The 23,172-nt window shown below is 34.2% G+C and overlaps 1 protein-coding gene across 1 annotated transcript; it reads left to right on the top strand.

The window, feature by feature from the left end:
- Nucleotides 1-5,936: 5,936 nt before the first annotated feature.
- Nucleotides 5,937-15,216, top strand: LOC138310381 (uncharacterized). Its single transcript, XM_069251585.1, has 9 exons — nt 5,937-7,190; nt 7,312-7,384; nt 9,854-9,959; nt 10,355-10,523; nt 11,682-11,870; nt 12,370-12,611; nt 13,388-13,594; nt 14,134-14,377; nt 14,988-15,216. The coding sequence occupies exons 2-9, from the start codon at nt 7,367-7,369 to the stop codon at nt 15,124-15,126; spliced, it is 1,314 nt and encodes a 437-aa protein (XP_069107686.1). The 5' UTR covers nt 5,937-7,190; nt 7,312-7,366; the 3' UTR covers nt 15,127-15,216.
- Nucleotides 15,217-23,172: the final 7,956 nt, after the last annotated feature.

Here is a 23,172-nt window from a genome sequence, read left to right as displayed (position 1 = left end):
ATGGGTCTGATCTTGATTGTGGTGTTTCTGGTCCTCTCCGGGTACACTGCAGTCATACTGTGTCAGTCTAATCATTTTAGGATGAGTGGGTCTGATCCTGATTGTGGTGTTTCTTGTCCTCTCCGGGTACACTGCAGTCATACTGTGTCAGTCTAATCATTTTAGGATGGATGGGTCTGATCTTGATTGTGGTGTTTCTGGTCCTCTCCGGGTACATTGCAGTCATACTGTGTCAGTCTAATCATTTTAGGATGGATGGGTCTGATCTTAATTGTAGTGTTTCTTGTCCTCTCCGCGTACACTGCAGTCATACTGTGTCAGTCTAATCATTTTAGGATGGATGGATCTGATCTTAATTGTAGTGTTTCTGGTCCTCTCCGGGTACACTGCAGTCATACTGTGTCAGTCTAATCATTTTAGGATGAGTGGGTCTGATCCTGATTGTGGTGTTTCTTGTCCTCTCCGGGTACACTGAGGTCCTACTGTGTCAGTCTAATCATTTCAGGATGAGTGGGTCTGATCCTGATTGTGGTGTTTCTTGTCCTCTCCGGGTACACTGCAGTCATACTGTGTCAGTCTAATCATTTTAGGATGAGTTGGTCTGATACGATTGTGGTGTTTCTAGTCCTCTCCGGGTACACTGCAGTCATACTGTGTCAATCTAATTATTTTAGGATGAGTGGGTCTGATCTGATTGTGGTGTTTCTGATCCTCTCCGGGTACACTGAGGTCCTACTTTGTCAGTCTAATCATTTCAGGATGAGTGGGTCTGATCCTGATTGTGGTGTTTCTTGTCCTCTCCGGGTACACTGCAGTCATACTGTGTCAATCTAATCATTTTAGGATGAGTGGGTATGATCCTGATTGTGGTGTTTCTGGTCCTCTCCGGGTACACTTCGGCCTTATGTGTCAGTCCTGGCTGATGGCATCTGATCATTTGAGGATTGTAGAGGACACGTACAAAATCCATATCAACTTCTAGCACAGAAAACATACGCAAATTGGCCGAATTAGCGTGTGTGAGCGTCGAAGGCGCGAGATTTTGGTGTTTTATTAGGGGTCTGAGGGTGACCCCCGGGATGAGTTTTATGTATTTTGATGATTTTGCGATCGCCCGACAGCGCGCGAGATTTTGGTGTTTGGGGGGTCCGGGGGTCTCCCCGGAAAAAATTACGATTTAGAATGGCTTAGATGAGTTTTACGATGCATTTTGATGAATTTGCGAGCGCCAAAAGGCGTGAGAATTTGGTGTTAGGGGGGTCCGGGGGTCTCCCCGGGAAAAAAAATTACGATTTAGAATGGCTGAGATGAGTTTTACGATAAAGTTTAATGATTATAAAGCGTTCTTAACATGGTAATTTTTCGATTTAAAGCTACCTGCATTTAGAAATGACAATTGTGTCGCCATAACATTATGCAACCCTACTCGATCTGAATATACCGGCTTCACACCCATCGGCACATTGTTGTGTAACATAAAAAAAATGAATTAATTGTCTCGCTAAGACATATAAACAAATTGATCTTTTAAGAGACATTTTTTTAAATAGCACATAGAATCCCTTGATGGACATTTTTAGTCTAGTTTTTGTGTATTGAATTTTCACTATTTAAGGTTTGACATTATGTGCTTGAACGTTTTAGGAAATGCGCCGCGCAGCGGAAAATTTTCTAGAATGAAGTACGAAAAATGTGTAGGAGGACCCTTTTTTTCTTTCAAATAAGCATTTTAAGAAAATTTCAGTCGGCGAAAATGGGGGGGGGGGGGGTCAAAAAGACATGTTTGCCCCCCGTCCTGGGGAACGGGGGGGGGGGGGGGCAGTTGCTCCCCTGCCCCCCCCCCCCCCCCCCCCCCCGCTTCCTACGCCCCTGGAACTCCAGGAGGTATGATTTAAAATACGTTTGAGAGAAAAAGATTATGCATTATATTTTTATAATTGCATCCCAATTTATCCTGACATTATTTCTTACTAAAAGAGGGTTCGAATGCCCAATAGTTAAGATGTTGTGATATATTACCACTAACCCTCCATCTCTGGGGTGACAGTTGCCATGTAATAACTGAAACTTTGTGGTTTTCTCTAGTTGCCTAAGTTAGTTGCTTCCTCACCTCTGAGATGTGACACGTCCTTGAATCACCATTGCTGTTAATGCGATGTAAAACATAAATAAGTAAAACTTATATAAAAATAATGAATTTGAGAACTACTCAAATCGCTCTTACTGTATTGTGTTTACCTTATTAGATACATCTTCTTGTCTAAAAATAATTTCACTAACTCCTCAGTGGTTATATATTGCATTTGTTGAACGTGTGCCACTTTAGCCCGAGTATTAGTACAGCATACATGTTGTGCCTGCTTAATCGTATTGATCAACGATTTGGAATTTCCAACGGTATCAATCAAAATACTTAACAATGTCGTGAAATTTGTCAATATTTCTTGTTATACGTTTCATAAGGAATGTAGAACAATTCATTTATGCCACATTTTGCTTCTGGTTATGTAATAGAATTAGCCTCACTGAATTATCCCTTTAACCTCCATACATTGCGGTATAACGCTACATAATATTACCAAGCTCTGTTCTTTTGTTTTAGAATTCAAATGGAAATGCTGTGTCACCTGATCCTGTTTTGTTCTCTCTGTGCTATTTATAGCCGAGACTATCCCAAAATTTAATTATATATTATCATTAATTGGCGGATCATTAGTGACACTGTTGGTTTTCATCTGTCCTGGATAATTACACATGAAGATGTGTCATCTGAAATCAGACGCTCACGAAAACGATATTAAGGTGAAAACTGAGACCTTTAATATAACACATGATGAAGGTACGTGAGTATATCCACAGATCAACAGATGATATTTTTATTTAATTTTAAGGTTATTTATTTTCTCCATAACCCCTAATCTGTTTTATGTGTTGATATTTAAATACATTTTCAAATAAAACTCGTTCATTAGTTTACAGTATATTAAGTTTAATGAGTATCTGTTCAGGCTATCATTTATCTGCATTTGACGCAGATTTGATAAAGATTCAAACAGAGGATTTTGTCGATGAAGCAAATACTCCAAAGCTCTTTTTTTTGTATTTCGATTTTTAAAGTGTGTTTATAAGTATATTATTGTTTTGTAAAAAAAAGTTTTCTTGATATGTTTTCGTTAAATCATCAATATTTTCGCATTGAAAGTGAAATTTTGCCACAGTGTTTTAGATTCCAGCTTAGTTTATCCTTAATCATTATAATTTTATCAATATTAAACGTGTCAGACGACCTGATATTGTTTAAAATGGTATTTATTTTACACTAGTAAGTTATATTCTAAAGATAACAAAATGCATTCGCCAAAGCTTTTCGTATGTGTGTGTGTTTATTTGTAAAAAATAACTAATAAAAGTAAAAAAATAAATCTATAAAGACTAATTATGTTAGCTTTATGTATATATAGCGCTAAATAATGTTGTTTTTTATTTCCTTATATATCTTTTTTTGTAATTTTATTAATATTGTTTTGTAGACCGACACAATTATAAGAAGAATACTTAACTAGTAGGTGTGGGTGTTCTGGCCGGAGTCGCTGCCTCAGTGTCCGCCATTATTAACATCGTTAGCCCAGACTCCTTCTCCGTGCCTTGTTATGTCGACATTAAATGAGCCTCTGCCTAACCATAAATACTACTTTGTATTCATTTATTTACAATTATTTTCTCAGAACTTCAGAGAGTCGCAAATAATGAGACTTCACTGAAGGAGAAAATTAAAGTCATGAATGGAAAACTGTCGATTTTCCAAAAAAACGAATGAATTTGTATAAAGACTTAAAATAGCTTACGAAATAACAAGTTAATATTATCACAACAACAATATCATTCAATTTGAAATTCAAGTCATTTCAGTACGATTGTGGAAGTCAGAAACGACAACAACATTGACAAGTTTTATTCCACACTCACCTTTTCAAAGACATGGGTAATAATGAATCATTTTATTAAAGTACCGGTATATCGCGGAATAAACACTCCTTTTTAGATACAAGCTCATGTCTCACTTTTAATCAATTGAACCGTAATATACCAATGGCTGACTTTGAAGAAGGCCATCCCGCATTCTCGTGAACTATTTTATATCTTTTATGTTGACTTGTATCTTGCATCTTGTATTGAACTACATAACAAAAATATTTACGACTTTTACAACAAAATTAATTATTACATCCCCTTTACAAAAACAAATGACAAATAATTCAGATTCTTGAATAGAAACATTTTACATATACATATTAAAGTTATATATTTTTGAACTTTTGAAAATTTTGACACCTGCATATCCAACCACCAAAATTCGACACATTAACTTCCCCATAAACTCTTCTGTTTTGAAGGAGTTTTTCAAAGATCTAATTTTTGCTTGTTTCTACGGTTTCTTAACACAGACCAGTATATCCATCCACGGGAAAAATCCAGTAAAAAGAGTTTCACAGTCAGTTCACAATTAAATACAAGAGAATAGTTCATTTGAAGGATGACAATATTAAATATTTTATTTTCAACAGTAACATCGATTCTGGGTCAAATCATAAAAAACTATACACCACCTGTCAGTTTATTACACTTAAACAGACATTTGTTGTTTTCAATTTTACTGTCGTGCTTAAAATAGATAGTTGTGGGGACTCGCTTGCAGTGAAATAAAAAGAAGTCTGTCTTCTTCCAACATTTATTTTCAACTGCTACGGGTACATAACAATTGCCGGTGTAATAACATACAAAGAAATTAAAATTCCGGATACACACTTAATGGTCAATAATATACATATGTATATTAAAGACACGTATTTATAACATTGTCCACTGAATTCGTCAATGTTGTATATTTTGCATTTGCTTCCGTTGTCATATACAGAGTGTGAACAAAAATGTAGCCGTTTCGGGCTAAGACACAGCGAGCGTCATGGCAAGGTCAGGATAGATGACCATGCTACAAAATTGTGAACTTCGTTTGATTTTATAAGAATAAGAGTTTGGCTTTACTATCTGTCCATGTTTACTTTTTTAAAGTTAAAATAAATTAAACCCGAATATTTTTTCGCCATTACTCACAAAACAAGATAATTATAATATATAATATGTGAGGGTGTTTCTTATATCTTATATCCATATTTATATTATTACTATTATAATAGATAATATGTGAGGGTGTTTCTTATATCTTATATCCATATTTATATTATTACTAGTTAACTAGATATATACATAATTATAGGTAATGCTTGATACATGAACCATATCTACACCTGACTTAGTTATAATTCTAACACTAAATGGTCTTAAATAGCGTTCACTTCCTGATTTACTTGCTTTCCATTGTCAGGATTTTCTAAGCTTCATTCAATGCATTTGAAATGTGTTTATGCAACATGTAATATACATTCCAATACATTTTTTTTATAATATTTCAAAGTTTGTAAAATTAAAGAGTTACAGCTGATAAGCTTATGGCGATTGTTGTGCGATTGAGACATTAAATATATTAAGAGCATGCTCGCTACATCTTCGACAGAGAAACAACAACACGTCTTTCTTGTTCTCAAAACATAGTGTTTAGTAAAGGGAAATAATCCGTATTCATTAAAGGCTATATATCTATCTCCCTTAGATCGTACACTATGTAATCTACTTGCACCCATATGTACCAAGTAGTAGATTACAATGGAAAATGAAATGGCATGCAGAAATATTTAATTGAACATTTTACAATGCCAGAAAATTTATAAAACAGAAATTATGTTAACTTTTTGTTGTATTTCAAATACATTAATTACATTAATTTGTATGTAATGCAATATATATCAATAAATTATGATATACACCAAAGAAATGTATATCAAACATTCACACTTACATTTGCCACTGAGCTCAAAATGGACCGTACATATACACCATGCAGACAAAATAGACGGAAGATATTTAGCATACAAAAAATCATTCTAAGCAAAATATTTAGTTAAAACAAAGGGCCGTTTTATCAATTTCTACATTTTCAGACGACAATGTTAAACGTAGAATTATTAACAGAATTATTATTCAAATTTGTTCTGGCAATACCCAACTTATTGTTTATTATAACAGTATCAACACGTTGCGTCATATGAGCTTGTGATTTGAAGTTCTAGAATAAATGAGCACGATAAACCTTGAATATATCAACAATACACAATATGAACCTGTCAGCTTATCAGTCTGACCGTAGCTTTATATAAGTGTTGACAATCTTCAAAAATCATGCAAACCCGTCAATAGATCATTACATTAACAATGTGATCGATATTAAAACACTCTGCTATCCATTTATTAACATAATAGCTTTTCTTCTTTCTGTAAGTATTAAAATAGTGCTGTATGTACATACTTGTACTTTTTATATACTTATCATTCATAATCTATAAGGCGCGTTTGATCGTAGATCCCAGTATATTTTATGTACTAAAATAAGTAGGTTGCGTACTTTTAAACTCTAGCGATATGTTAATGTTTTGGTGTCACAAGCACACAGTATATATTGAAATAGTATTGTGTTTTATAGAATGAAATTTAATACTGTGTGACAGATAGCAAACTCTACTTTATTAACCTATATAAAACCTTTGAATCCAGCAGTATAAATTCAATATGGTCACTATGAATAGAGCGTTGTTTTATTTTTAGTTTTATTTTTGTTTTTGCAAATGTAGTTCTGAATTCGTGTTGGAGGTTTTACTTATTTGATATACATTTTTTGATATTTGAGGGAATTATCTCAATGTATTATTTTCTTCTTTCCATAAGTATACACGTGTGTTAGTTTCGGTACCCTTGTATAGTACTAAAAAGAATTTTCTTTCGATATTTGTAAACACTTTTTAATTATGAGCACGCCGCTAGGCTTGGTGACACGTCTTAAGGTCATTGCGCACATGTAAACGCCTGCAGCATAGAGTCATTTTTCATCATTACAAATAATGGTGTTGTGTGACCGGCTTGTTCTACCACTCCTTATAATGAGTTGTCTCTTCTGAAGATCTTGGATATACATTGTTCGTTAATCGGTACCCGAGAGGACATCAGGAATCGGGGTCATTTCAAATATATATGGTTATGTGACTTTATATGCATTGGGTCATTTGATCATACGTAATAAGGTAGGGTAACTTTTTACGAAGGACATTCATTTTAATGTTGATATTTATATATATATATAGATGACACACGGTTTGATATATAATATTTACATATCTATAAAATGTTATATTAACTTTACAGGAAGCTATATGGTTTCGGACCAAGATTACAAATCTAACATCCCATTTAAGCAGCGATGTCAGATGAAAATCTAGTAAGTATGATATTCGTTATAATATAATTGTATACATCTAAAATTTCCCGATATTTAGATTCCTTTTGTATTGGAGGTCAAATGTTGGTTAAATAACAAATGATAAAAAATGATTTATACATTCATTCTAGGCTATAAACGACACGTGGTCAAATAAACAAAATAATATGATAATTGATATTCGTTAAAACTCCTTTTCTTCTTCTTTTATAATGTATTATTAATTTTTGTTACACATAAATAAAGTGTGTCTCAATACCTGCTATTTCAATTGGAGATTCATTAGAGTGTTGTAAAGATGGCTTTAAGCAAAATATGTACATACGTGTACACTTTTATAATGCTTCTATATATACCTAGTTAATAATGATATTACCATTAGAAGACGAACCAATTATAGGGCATAGAGAAATGGCCGCTGGCGTGAGTATGACGCCGCCTTTCAACAAATCACTTCTGAAGATTGTGAAACACGATGTGTGCTTCAAATAAACTAACAGACAGTAAGAGTGAAATAGGTTGAAGGAAATCAAAACAAATCAAATGGAAAATGTCATTGGGCAAAATTAAAGTGACAAACGACGAGTAAACGTGTCTAGTAATGCAAAAATAAAAATAAATAAACATGAAATAAATAAAATAAAATTCAAACCCATCAAAACAATGAAGATAAAACACGTAAATAAAGCGAAGAAGTCGATTTATATAACACGGAATAATTTACAATATGTAAAGCATGCTAATTATTGGAATTAATAATATTGTTATATTTTGCGATAAAAAAAGGTGTTTGGATTTGAGATCTTTTCTGTGACGATTTGCGTTAGAGAGAGATCCTACATACAGTTTAATAAGTTATTCGTTTCGTTTATTGGTCCGAACTACGGTTTTTACTTTTTCTTATTATTTAAGGATTAAAGTCTCTTTCTGGTGGTTCTATCGAAGGATAAAGTTGAGTTGGGTATCGATATTTGGAATGGACCGCGAAGCGGTCCATGAAACAAATATCGATACCCTACTCAACTTTATCCTTCGATAGAACCACCAGAAAGAGACTTTAATTCTTATATTTACAGTCTTAACTATTATTTTCATAGCTCAAAACTTACACTTAATAGTGTTTATGGCATTTATAAGACTAAAATTGGATTATATCGTTTGGTTCCGACGGGCATTTGGAACAGCCACTCGAAGTGGCGGAAATTCCCGCCAATTTATCAATGAACATACAAATAAAATGAGTTCCGTCTGATGAAGCATATTATCTGGTGTTTTCCCGGTATGAAGCTATAAATCGTTCTATTTATCTGTTGTCACAAACACCATGGTGCAAAGCAGTTTGGTTTTAATCTTTTGCTTAGTATTATTTCACACGCTTACACAACTCATAACGTGGCAGGATATTTAACGTAGTTGTGACGCGGCGTCCGTTTCAAACCGCCTGTGTCAAGGAGGTGTGACAAACGGAGAGTTTCTTCAATTTTGTGATCACTTGAGTTCTACTTAATCAGTTCACGTTTGAAATTACTTGAATACATGGATATTTACATAGTTTCATGTCATTATTTCCGGATTTTGGAGATTTTCAAATGTATCGGACGTCGCTTCGAGGAACATGTACAAACACAGGTAGGTCACTAACTGTACACGTTTACCGCTCTCAAAATGTTAGCTTATATCTATATTGTTGTTTCAAACACTTCAATAAATATTAGAGATGTCTATTACAAGTATTGTAAAGCTACAATTGTAGGATTCCGTTTCATTGATATTTCGAATCACCCAAACGTACATTGTGTAGGTATAAGTAAGGAGGGCCTACTATCGCCGATTCACAGTTCGAGTAGATAACGTACAGGACTGTCCCGCGAGTTTAACAAAAATGCATTTTCGTGCTAGGTCGTTTTGGTTAAACTTATCCAACTCAAAGACTGATGTTATCCTGACATATCTTATCCATTTGCCTACAACCAAAGATGTAAACAAAATATAATAGGATGTAGATCTACATGTTGTAGCGAACAACACACACTCACCGACACACACTCACCGACACACAACATGTAAACATTGCGACGTCATCGGAATGTGCAAAACTGTACATTGTACAACATTGTTTATTTAGCTTACGCATGGAAGCATTGCTCAAAGAGGCACGGTAGTAACATAAACAATGTAACTTTTCTACATTTGTATTTACACACGTACCTGTAGGATATGTGTTGAAACCTATTTTGATACTTAGTCGTACATGTTCATCGAACGTACGTTCGGTACTGAAAACACCAAAAGTTTCTGATTTGGACCATCATAAATTCATCCGCGCGGCTCCAAATTGCGCGTGACATACTCAATCTATCGTGAAATAAAGTTGAGTAGCCTTTGGTAGAAATCAACGGGGTTTATACTATCAATTCACCACTGACTGTAAATATATAGGTAAATTAACCTGTTTTATGTCTATTATAGATCCCCATTGAAAGAGGTTTGACCATCCCGTCCACCGCAGTGTTCATAGCAGGGGACGTAGCTGGGACGGGGATATTAGCCTTAGCTAAGGCCGTCGAGGATATAGGTGATGTTGTAAACCACCAATTAAAGCATTCTGAATTCATCTGGGCTTCTGGGAAATTACCTGATATCAACAATAAATTGTTATTCAATGAATTTCAAGTTTTGGCGGTGGAGAAACCGTTGTATTCGAATAAAAATCACTAACCTACGTCACAATGAAATAAAAATACCAGATGATGTTCTCAAATACGGAAGTAGGGCTCGTTTTTTATACAAAATGTATATGCCAACTTAATTGTTATTTATAAAAGCCCTTTTATTATCTAAATGATTTTTGAAACGCCAATATCCATTATAGTTCAAAATAACCATCAGTAGTTAATGTATGTGTATATCAGAGGTACTTGATTTTTTTCGTTATGAGATACCATCTGATGTATTTGTTCAACTCTTCAGGATGGCCCGGATTTATATTGATGTTACTGTTCGCGTTTGTCTCGACGTATACGGGCATACTACTCGGAGAATCATGGATTATGGCAGCGTCCATGTTTGATGACTGTAAAGGACGCGTGCAGAATCCATATCAACTACTCGGGGAGAAAACCTACGGCAAAATTGGCAGGTTGTAATAATGGGAATAATTCGCGTACCACGTGCTACTCGACTATTGTATCTATTGGTGATGTAATGACGTCAAAAGATGATATCTCGCGCTAACGTCTCACACAAACGTCATCGGGTATCACGTGGTACACGAATGAGTCCCATTCAAGGGTTTCGATATCCCAAAACGACGTGTAAAGAGTACGGTTTACCGTCGTTTAGTCCTACTTTCCGGTGATTGTGACGTCAAATTTAACGGAAGAAGGGACTGATTTACGGTAAATTGTGCTTTACCCGTGTCATTATGGGATCTCGAAATCCCCGTATTTTAATATAATGCCAAACCGCGTAAACTCGAACTCTACACATTCGAAGTGACTTCACTTTTCGCACTTCGGGAAATAAGTCGATATAACGCGAGTCCTGTCGGCTTCGAGTTAATGAGATTTGACAATGTATATTACCATTTCAAAGGTCCTATATATAATATACCTACTTATTGATAATTCGTTTAGGAATAAGATAACTGGAAATATGTTAATATGACTTCAGCATTCCATATATAATTGACAAGTGGATGCTAATATCGCTGCTATAATTTTTTGATATTTGATTTTAATCAGAACTGAATATCATGATTTCCGCATGTGACAAAGTTGCATACAGCTTTTACTCAGCCATATAAGCATTAGTTTTGCTACTTACTAAGCACAAATATCAGTAATATTTTTCAAGGAATAAATGTACACTTTGGTATTTATTATTACTTCAAAAAATATATATTAGTTTGACAATACAACCGATGATTTGGAAAATAAATCTTAAATAAACAATTACTATATCAGAAAGTTTACATGATTTTTTTATTATTTTCTGTGGTGACATCTTTAAAAAACAATTACTACATCAGAAAGTTTACATGATTTTTTTATTATATTCTGTGGTAACATCTTTTAAAAGTATAAGTTTGAAAAAAACCCCACACACATTGGATTATATTATTCAGGAGTTGATTAAAAATGGTTTGGATCATTATCATGATCTTTCTCAACTGCAAATAATCAAAAGAAAATTTCAAACGTCATCGTTATCTTCTTGAAACACAAACATTGTTGAGTTCCAAGTTTTGTTAAATCTTCGATCATTAATGTAGAAGATTCGATTTCTATTTTTACAGGTATGTTGTGTCAATGAGTCTGCACGTGTCGATGTTTGGGACAGCTATTGTGTTTCTCCTACTGTCTGCAGACAACATAGAAACGCTATTTGCAGCTGTTGGGTACAACATCACGTTCTGTATTTGGTTAGCTGTAATCGCCGGGTGTTTGGTTCCTCTGTCATGGTTTGGGACGCCGAAAGATTTCTGGTGAGGGAATGACACTAAATCTGGAAGGATCTTTGCGACTATATTAATATTTCACGGGCACAATTAAAACGTGACGAATGTATATGATATCTAATTGAAATTAATCACAACTCAAAGAAAAAAGGTACTTCCAGTGTTTGAAATAAATTAGTTAGGCCTTTTTGTATTCCTAACTACAACATGTGTGGAAAATAAAACTTCCAAAGTGTTATATTACAAGTCCATATATAATGTTGATATCAACCTTATTATTAAAAACCATATTAGCGCTTGTCACCCCCTTATCTTATCATAGAAGCATTCTTTTGTCCAGATGCATGAAATTGACATTTTTTATATTATGATATAAAAATACATATTAATATTGTGAATTTAGAAATGATTGAAATGTTATTTAAAAAATATTTGAAATAAAAATATTAATTGTTTTATTTGTATTTTACAAAATTATTGGAAAATATTGAAAATATTAATAATATTAATTGGTTCCCTTCCCTAGGTTGATCGGCTATGGGGCTACAGTAGCTACTTTCGTAGCTGCCATTCTGATTGCTGTCGGTATTGGAATGGATGCGCCAAATCAGACAGATGTTCAGCATCAAAGCCCAGATATAATGAAAATTGTACTGGCATTTGGTACCCTCTCTTTCACATTTGGTGGTCACTCTTGTTTTCTTACTTTTCAAATGGACATGAAGAGGACAAAAGATTTCAAACCAGCTGTAATTTTTGGATACATCCGTACGAATATTATCTCTTTCTTAATTAAACGCGAATATCATGTATTAACTTTATATACCAATATAATACTTAAAATTATGTTTAGTTGTTTTCTGAAGTCTTTGCGACGATAAAGGACTTGTATTGCGATGTAATAAATGTCATACTTTGTAGCTTTATAACAACCGTATTTTGCAGTCCCGTCGATATACTGTTTGGTAATGTTTAAATTTATACTTTATATTTATTTTACTGGTGTACGTATCTGTCACCTCCATGGGATACTTTGTATAACATTATACTCATGTTTATACTTTGTAGTTGTATTACTGATGTACGTACCTGTCACCTCCATGGGATACTTTGTATAACATTATACTCATGTTTATACTTTGTAGTTGTATTACTGATGTACGTACCTGTCACGGCCATCGGATACTTTGTATAACATTATACTCATGTTTATACTTTGTAGTTGTATTACTGATGTACGTACCTGTCACGGCAATAGGATACTTTGTATAACATTTTACTCATGTTTATACTTTGTAGTTGTATGACTGATGTACGTACATTGTACCTGTCACGGCAATAGGATACTTTGTATAACATTTTACTCATGTTTATACTTTGTAGTTGTATGACTGATGTACGTACATTGTACCTGTCACGGCAATAGGATACTTTGTATAACATTATACTCATGTTTATACTTTGTAGTTGTATTACTGATGTACGTATCTGTCACCTCCATGGGATACTTTATATAACATTATACTCATGTTTATACTTTGTAGTTGTATTACTGATGTACGTACCTGTCACAGCCATCGGATACTTTGTATATGGGTCCGAACTACAACCAAATGTGTTGAGCAACATGCCAATAGGAACTCTGTCCTATATTGTAATACTAATGGTCACCGTGCATCTAATTCTAGCCTTTATCATTGTCCTTAGTCCTACTCTACAGGAGGTCGAAATGGCCCTTAATTTACCAAAAGGTAAGCCATAGGTGATTAGTCGATTTTCAAAAACAAATATAGTAAATGAAATAAAATTAGTCGTCCAATATGGTGAGAATATAATACAAATCCACCTCATTTAAAGCTAACCTTAAAAGTCATTCTTCATATTGTTTATATAACTCTTTCTTAGTGCTGTCAAGTGTAAAGGTAATTGAGTTCGTCAACATACGTTGTATCTCAGGAAAAAGTATTTCAACTATTGACGTTTAAGGCCAAGAACAGTCGCTTTCTTGTCTGTATGTCTATGTTGGATGGACGTCTATTTTTGTTCTAAAAACAAAAAACAATCAAAAACACATTTGTATTATGTATACTTATTGAAACTGAAATTGGTCAAGATATTTTCTATTACATTACAATGTAAAGATTGTTATATAAAAGTATGTCCTATAATAAATATATATATAGACATCTAACGATATTCAGATAGCTAAATTTTACATTACTCTTTACATTATTCCTTAATATTTTACATTCCATTTCAATATCGTGTACTTGTTTTGTTTCATTTTCAGAATTCACATGGAGAAGATGTGTTGTTAGACTCATTATCATAGCATGTATTCTGTTTATTGCGGAAACGATTCCAAAATTCAGCAATCTGTTGGCATTAATTGGTGGATCGTCTTTTACTCTGACAGACTTTGTGTGCCCCGCATTACTGTATATGAAAATGTGCAAACTAAAGACTGAACATAACGCTTCTTTAATGAATGACAGTAATCTAGAGATACACTCAGATTTGGATAGACCAAAAAGGTATGTTTGGACCCCTTATATTCTGTCTATGCATATTACAAGAGTAATCTCCCTTGCAGGTAGATATCGATTATGACTTCATTACTTGTGATCGAAATCTTCGTCGTTGAAAACAATATGACGTTACTCTAGCAAATTCATGACTTAACAATCAATACCTACCCTCAAGGGCGGTAACTCTGTAATGTACAAATGCAGAATATCTTCTCTTGCGTTACAGTGATTAACTCTACAGTCATTATTGAGCCACGTTCTGTTATTATTAAAAATGATAAAGAAATGGATCACGCATGAAAAACGATATTTTGATCTTTATGTAAATTTGATGACATCACCAAAAGAGAACATTTCACATATTTATGATTCTGAAAATATGAAATATTATCGACGGTTTAATGCAAAGTGATATACGAATAATAAAAAAGGAGAAGCATAAACAAACATATAAAACATATTTCATAAATATTGTTTTCAATTTTAAATTTGAAGATAGAAATGTACGAAAGCTTCTACATTGCTCATTTCGCAATAAAATGATTTATTGTGAAAATAATGTTGCTGAACGACAGTAAAGATGTATAACATCACTAATATTGTACTTTTTTTCCAGGGTATTACCAATGTGGAAGAAGGCACTAAACTACATCATTGTCGGAGTAGGGATTTTATCAGGACTAGCTGCCTCTGTCTCTGCCATAATAAACATTGTTAGCCCAGATTCTTTATCGATGCCCTGCTATCTCAGTTAGACCAAGCATTGATTAATGGATCTCTAAATCTTTTTAATGATTGTGTTTTTGAATTGAGTGAATTATGTCTATTAAACAATATTTTCGTCATTTTTGTGTTCATTCTTCATTTTAATTAAATCATCATTACAAGCTATTTATGGCAGAGAATACTGATTAAGGTATTATATACAGTGGAAGGAGGTAGGGTTAATTCTAATTCGTAAGAACATCAGATTTGAAAGACTGGGACTATGAAACATAAACGCCATGAACTAATTCGTAACAACGTAAACTTTGATAGGCGCAAAAATAGCATAGTTTACAATGATTACAAGCGTAGAATTTTGTAAACACAAAAATGGTTTTTTCAATAATGAATTGGAAAAATAGTTTTGTTATAATGGTATCATTTCAGGGCTTATCTTTGTAAAGAAATAAAGTATCAAATATAGTGAAACGATTACAAAACAAATCTAGAGAGATCCATTGACAGAATGATATATTTTTGTCGGGGTAAGCTACTTGTAACTTTAGCGTCTTTTGTGCATAGATATGTTTATCAATGATACATGTAAGTGTTGTATATTTCTATGAATCACGCAGAAATAACGTGTTATGGATGTTTGAATCTCATCTTATTTGCGACCACATTATTTTAGTACATCACATGATAATTACTAGGAATGCGATTGGATAACAGCCATGGTCTATTTTGCGACAGTTATCTGTCCTTCTTGACTACGGGAGACTAGACCTGACTACGGGAACTATACTAAAGTATAGTCCCCCGGGAATGAGCACGCGACCAAATATATGACATCATAATGAATGTCATGTGACGTACTAAATCTATTATGGCCCTTTCCCTCGGGAACAGTTCTCCTATAGTGTTGTCTGGCGAGGTACAATGTATAGTCCCCTCGTCTTAGACTTGGGGACTATACCTCGCCAGACAACATTATATGAGAACACTTCCCTCTGGAAATGGCCATAATAGAATAATAATGACCACTTGTTTGAGAAGACTTTCGTGGGACTCATTTAAGCACAGTTTAACCTGTGTATAAACACCACTTAGTTATAAAATCGAGATGTTTTTTGCCCATTAGTCGGTCTTTGTAGATAGGGTTGACTGCAAATGTTAAATTTTCTTAATATCCAATACCAGGATAATATTTTCATTTGGCCTGAAATTTATCGCAACAATGGGTCGCAACAAAACAAAGTGAAGTAAAAAGAATAAAAACCCAACCAGCTGAAGCTATACAACATTCTCAATATATAGATCCATAAAATTTCAATGCATAATCGAGGTGCATGTTTTTATTTGTGTGAAGTTTCATTTAAACTACTGCAGCAGTCGTATCTCTTTCCGATACTATCATGAATATTGCAGATGTCAATAACATTAATCACAGGAATGTTTCTGATCAATGTTTTCAATTTCTACTTGAGTTTGTACTTAACCTTACTAAGAATTGGCCTTTAAAACCCCGTTATAACGCTGTACCGTTTTATTATAAACTCATTTTAGTAACCTATTGTATATTCATCTCCAACGGCGGACAAAAGTTAATCACCACCATTGTTTTTAAAGTGCGATAATAAAATAAATGCTTTTAGAAACATTCATCTTTCTAACAGCTGGTCCGAAAATGGCTGCAATAAAATGTGTGTGTTTCCCCATATCATTCATACATGTACATCAAACACTACCGTATAAAATACTTTTCCTGTGGTTTACCCTGGAACTTTTTCTGGGTGATGGAAGATGACAGCAATGTAACACACGGAGTTACGGATTAAATCAAAACAACATGTCTTCAGAAAGACTAGTAAGTTAATCGTCAAATGCAGTTATTATTCAAATGAACTTGATGTGTAAGAGCTAATTGTGAAAATGTTTTTTTTTTCAAAATTAAGATACCAACTCTTTTTCTGTAAGTTATAGTTGGAAGTTGATCACTCGTGTTTCAATAGCTGTTGGTGAAATTTAGTTTTCATATTTTTACACTCGATTATAACGGCATATATGGAAATGTTAAGGAACTTATGTTATGTGAATTCAAATGTGCATCGTATTGTAGACTGATCTTTGGTTTTATATCATAAAACGGACATTACCACTCGGTTGCTGTTAATTGTGAATAATCCTTGTAACAAACATTTTCATTGGCTTAGACATACTTTATCAGTCAATGAAGGAAAGTTACCGTTGGTAACGTCACTTCTGATTGACTGAAACAACGGCGTTATGATTGAATAGAAAGAGTTCTTTCACGAAATAAGAATTTGGATTTTCTTTGGTATATTAAAGTTTAGCCCGAGATACTCTGGCCATGCCACCAGACTTAGACATTATGACAGATAGATGTCTGGTGTAGGGCCAGAGCGCAGTGCTTTATCAAAAGCTGGAACTCGCCGACACAAATTGGTATCGGGCCAGGTCATCTTCGATTGAGACTGCTTAAAAACATTACCACCGAGAAGCGTCACTAACTTGGTCTTTTCAATAAATGAATAATTCATCTACACATAGCAATCCATTTTATCATGCATGCGCATTATATTATGTCAATACAGTAGTTTACTTTTCGCCACTTTAAATTTTCCTCCTCGTCGACGCCAATTTTCATAGTATGCAAATCGCCTCTAATCTCGAATTTTGAGATGACCTGGCCCGATACCAAACGGTGTCGGCGAGTTCCAGCTTTTGATATAGCACTACGCTCTGGCCCTACACCAGACATCTATCTGTCATATTGTCTAAGACCTAAGTCTGGTGGCAGAGCCAGAGTATCTCGGGCTAATTAAAATTATAACGATTAATTTGATTACTTGTTAAGACAAAAATCTTCAACTCCTTATGGTATAGAATATGAGCATTTAGATTTTGAATTTGATCCATTAAGGTTATTTGTGAAATAATGCTATTCTTTGGGTGCTTTATTGATATGGAAGCCATATGTGTTCATAACGTTCAATATGTACCCAGATCAGCGTGGAGAAAGGTTTGACCGTCTTCGACACGGCTATGTTTATTTCGGGGTCATTAGCTGGAACCGGAGTGCTGGCATTGCCAAAGGCGGTAGATAACATTGGTAAATATAACTACATTAATTTCCACCATATATAATCCTAACTTGAACAATATCTTAACACATACAAAATCATAATAAGTTAACACTAACGTACAGACAACATGATGATATTTCACAGAACCATATTTAAGTTGTGGAGCACCATTTATATTACACGTCCTTTTACAATCCATCATTTCGGATAGCAAGTGGAACATCATATTGTGAGATATATTTCAATTTTATAGCATTAATATTTTCTGTTTTCTTGATCCATAAATGATTTGTGAATTAAAATATCTAGTAGATATAGCTTTTTAAATATCAAATACAGCTGTATTATAAGTTTTATAGGTTTGATGTCTAAATACAAAACTTTACTTTTTGTTTCAGAACATTTATTTTCTGTATATCTTTCTCACCTATATTATTTACGTTTTTGTATTGTTCTTATTAAGCAAAGATCAAATCTTGAGTGATTTTTCGACGCAAATAATTACATCACTTCTATATAAATGTAACATGATTTGCAATATTTAATACTTTCACACTTGAGTATGGTTTCATATTGAGCTCCTGTTACTAAAAATTGCAGAGGTTGAATCTGTCATTATATCAAGCAAAATTCCAAATAAATATATGTATTTCCAGGCTGGATTGGACTGATATTGATTGTACTCTATGCGATACTATCAACATATACTAGTATACAGCTGGGTGAGGCGTGGAATATGGCGGCTGACCTATACGACGACTGCCGAGGACATGTTCAGAACCCGTATGAGCTACTTGCACAGAAAACCTACGGAAACGGTATCAGGTTGGTAAATTTTTGCAACATTAATGAAAAAAGTGTTCTTTTATATAAAATGTATTATTTTATTTTACTTAGCAGTTGGGGAAAGTTATAAAGAGATATACGGACGATGCTGTTCATACAGTATAATATATTTCGATGAGAAGACCAAGCGGAAACAGCAAGTTTATTAACGCTGGTGCATATGATTCAGTTAACTATCGTATCGGTTTCAATACCAATGTCTTGCTATTTACATCGTCGATATTCAATGGGTTACTATCACTGTTGTTATATATATTCACCCTGAATTAAGTCATAGCTTAACTGAAGGCATTTCAGGAAAAATAAACTGATCAATCGCCGCCTATACAGAAACTTCCTTTAAATATTTATAGAGAGTGATGCCTATTGTTATTTCAAAGGCATACAGTTTACCGCTATATGATACTTTTGATGCACGACAAAACTACCTGTCTCAGTTTTGTTATAGTACAGTTCAAGATATGGTAACAGTGATATTAACCCCTGAAATGTCGAGGATGTGATATTTGATGTATTTACAGGTGCGTAACATCCATTTGTCTACACGTGAGCATCTTTGTAACCGTGGTGGTGATGTTGTTGGTTATTGCCGATAACCTGGAGATCCTTGTACGTGATCTAGGATACGATATCTCCAAATGTTTCTGGCTTTTGATCATCGTTGGTTGTTTAACGCCGGTATCGTGGCTCGGAACACCTAAGGATTTCTGGTAAATATTATCAAACGGTAGACAATTTATGTAGTTTCATTGACTCAACGCACGTCTTTTTCTAAGTAAGAACCTACCTACAAAAACATCTTATATTCTTTTTTCATGCAATGAGGCAGATTTCAAGCAAATATTAAAATATTCTTGATACCAATCATAATGTCTATGCCAATGTGTCTAGATGAAGTTACAACACTAAACACGTGCAAACACAATCAATGCCTACCCGCAAGGGCACATAAATCTGTAATATGTTAATACGGAAGATCATTGTCTGTTAAATTATTTGAACATATGGTTAATATTGTTCGGTTTTTATTCAAGGTGGATGGGCTATGGAGCTGTAGGAACTACTGTCCTATGTGTAGTTGCTATAGTGATGAGTTGTAGCTTGGATGTCAAAAACCATCAAATCGTCCGCCATCAGGAACCCGATTTACAAAAGTTAAGCCTCGGAATTGGTATACTGGTTTTTGTATACGGCCTTCAACTTAACACTCTTACTTTTCAAGTTGATATGAGGAGGAAGAGAGATTTCAGATCAGCGTCTATATATGCCGGTATAAGTAAGTATATGACATTCCGTTTTTAACCAAATGATCCAGGCAAACCATGTTCAAATATGACGATTTAGCTGATGCTATATTACATGGCTTCTCATGCAATACAAACTCGTGGCTTAACTGTGTTAACAAAATTATTATTTTCTCAGTGAGAAACAAAGCTGGTTTTACAATGAAGATTGCAAATAAAAGGGATCTTTGCTTGAAATATCACAAAATTCTCATGTATGGAGAATTGACTTGCAGTCATGGTTTTTGTCATTTTTTTCCCAAAAGGCTGGGATATCATAATTGTAAAATTGAAATAAAAACGTCGAGGTATGAGAGAAAAAATATCTTTGAACGATTTGGACATTCTACCCACTCATTTGGTCGAATATGTAATTAATAACATCTTATTTATATTATATTGTAATATTTCTCTATGTTACCAGTTGGAGTATTCCTTTACCTTCTACCTTCGATCAGCGGGTATTTTGTCTACGGAAAAGAACTTGACGAAAACATATTGAGCAACCTTCCATACGGGGCTTTTTACTACATAGTGTTCTTTTTTATCACCGTGCATCTATTGTTCGCCGTCACACCCTGCTGCAACCCTTTGTTACAGGCCACCGAGCTCTTCTTCAATGTACCAACAAGTCAGTGCTTTAAATTAACGTTATCCCTATACATTGTATGTACATGTGTTTTTGTGTTTTGGCAGTGTGTATCGCTGTAATGACTGAAAATATACATTCTTTGTATTAAATCAACCGTCACGATAAAGGTCATAATTTTGATATCAATATCCTTTCTCTCATTCCACAATGGTATCTTCATTTTGTTTTTGAATAGAGGTTCACAAAACTTTCTCATTTCTTAAAATAAACCACACAGAGGAATTCTCGTTATGTTTTTCACAAAACTTAATGAGAAATTCTATTTATTATACTTATGTCATAGAATTCGCAGCTGAAAAACACAATGAGTGTATTTTTTTCAAATTTTGAAAATGCATCGATTCTCTCTTTTTTTCTTTTCTTTTTGTCGTTTCAGATTTAACCTGGAAGAGATGTGTTGTTCGGTCCTGTATATACATATGTCTGTTGTTTGTCGGAGAGACTGTACCAAAGTTTAGTTCCTTACAATCTCTACTGGGTGGATCCACGTACGTCCTACTATGCATTATATTCCCTATTTTATTTCACACAAAGATGTGTCAGATCAAAGCTGCAGCGGAGGTCAAGGTAGATAACAACAGCGGCATGGGAATAGCTTCTCCGACAGACGATAAAGAGTAAGTAAATGTTAACGTCATCTGTTTGTTCATAAAACAATACTTAACAATTGAAAAGAAGTATATTAATAAATCGTTTATAAAGGTAACCTTTCAAGGGACGGAACATCATAACCAACGTAGGGTTATTGAACTGAATACCCTAAGTAATCATGATTTATAAGACTAAATTTGGGTAAGAAATCTGTGATTCAATTAACAAATACCGATGATTATATTACACTTGGAGACAGTTTACATAAATACGTCGATTTTCAGCACCACAAAATAACTAAAATAAAGAAACGATAAGATATTGAATGGTTTTGTTTTAGAGTGATTCCTCTATAGAAATATACTACTACCGTAGCATTTGATTGTTTATGTTGTTACAACTGTCATACAGGTGTTGATGCACTATGACATTACATCTATAACAAATGAATGAATGAATGTGTCTGTTGTAGAGTTATTCCCCTTTGGAGAAGAGTGATGAACTATGAGATTATTGGTATAGGGGTGTTGTTTGGTGTCGCTACCACCGTGTCCGCCATTATCAGTATAGTCAGTCCTAACTCGTTCACACTGCCTTGTTACGTTAGTGTCGTGGACACGTGACAAAGTATATCTTAGGAGCAGCATATCAGAATGCCATTTGAGATATTTTAGGTGAAGCACCACATCAAAAAGCCATCCTATCATCATATGACCGAATATGTCATAGAAGAAGCCCCACGTCATCATATCGCATTAAATAAAGGAGAAGCACCTTGTCATTAGTTGACTGAATACCAGAAAAGAATCAGAACAAAAAAATGTATGTCTGATTAGGGTTACATTGGCAAAAATATAGGGTCGGTAGGTAGGGATTTATTTAGTGTCTTTCACTCTAAAATAATGGCCGGAACCGGAATCTGAGATCGAAATCCCGACTTCAATTTTTTTTCATAGAAAAGTGGAAAAATTAGGATCGGGGGTACAAAAAAGGTCGGTTGGGTAACCCTAAACAGACATATTTTTTTCGGTCTTATTAAGAAAACGATTCATCGTGATATATAACTATTATTTGTAGTATTTATGTCTTTCAACCGATGTATATCGGTAGGATCCAGACATATTTACTGATTGGTGCCAAACGTGTAAAAGAGTGTATGCGATATTCAAGATAAACCTTGTTAGTTATCTCCCTCTTCCAAGACTGACTTCCGTTAAGTACTATTTGAATTATCAACCATTGTGGAGCAGAACCAAACATCAGCTCCCACCTAGGCTCTCATCTAGGCTAAGATATTCCGTCTTTGCATAATACAGCAGTTAGCTCCCTTGCGGGTAGGTATCGATTGTTACGTCATTATTTTGTGAGCGCAATTCACGTCATTTTCTCCGAAAAAGTATGACGTTACGCTCGAAAACACATGACGTCATAATTAATACCTACCCGCAAGGTTAAATAACTCTGTAATATGCAAATACGGAATACTGTATGTAAATTTTATTTCTGACCATGTAGCCAATGTAAATTTTAGAAATAAAATGACGTTATTATGAAGATCTGATCAACAGATGCTGTAATTAGTTACTCTCTAGCTCTCTGTCAGTGCATCATGGTATT

Source organism: Argopecten irradians, chromosome 1 (genome assembly GCF_041381155.1).
Source record: "Argopecten irradians isolate NY chromosome 1, Ai_NY, whole genome shotgun sequence".
Lineage (NCBI taxonomy): Eukaryota > Metazoa > Mollusca > Bivalvia > Pectinida > Pectinidae > Argopecten > Argopecten irradians.
Note: the sequence above shows the minus strand (reverse complement) of the source record. Positions and strands in the feature narration are given on the sequence as shown.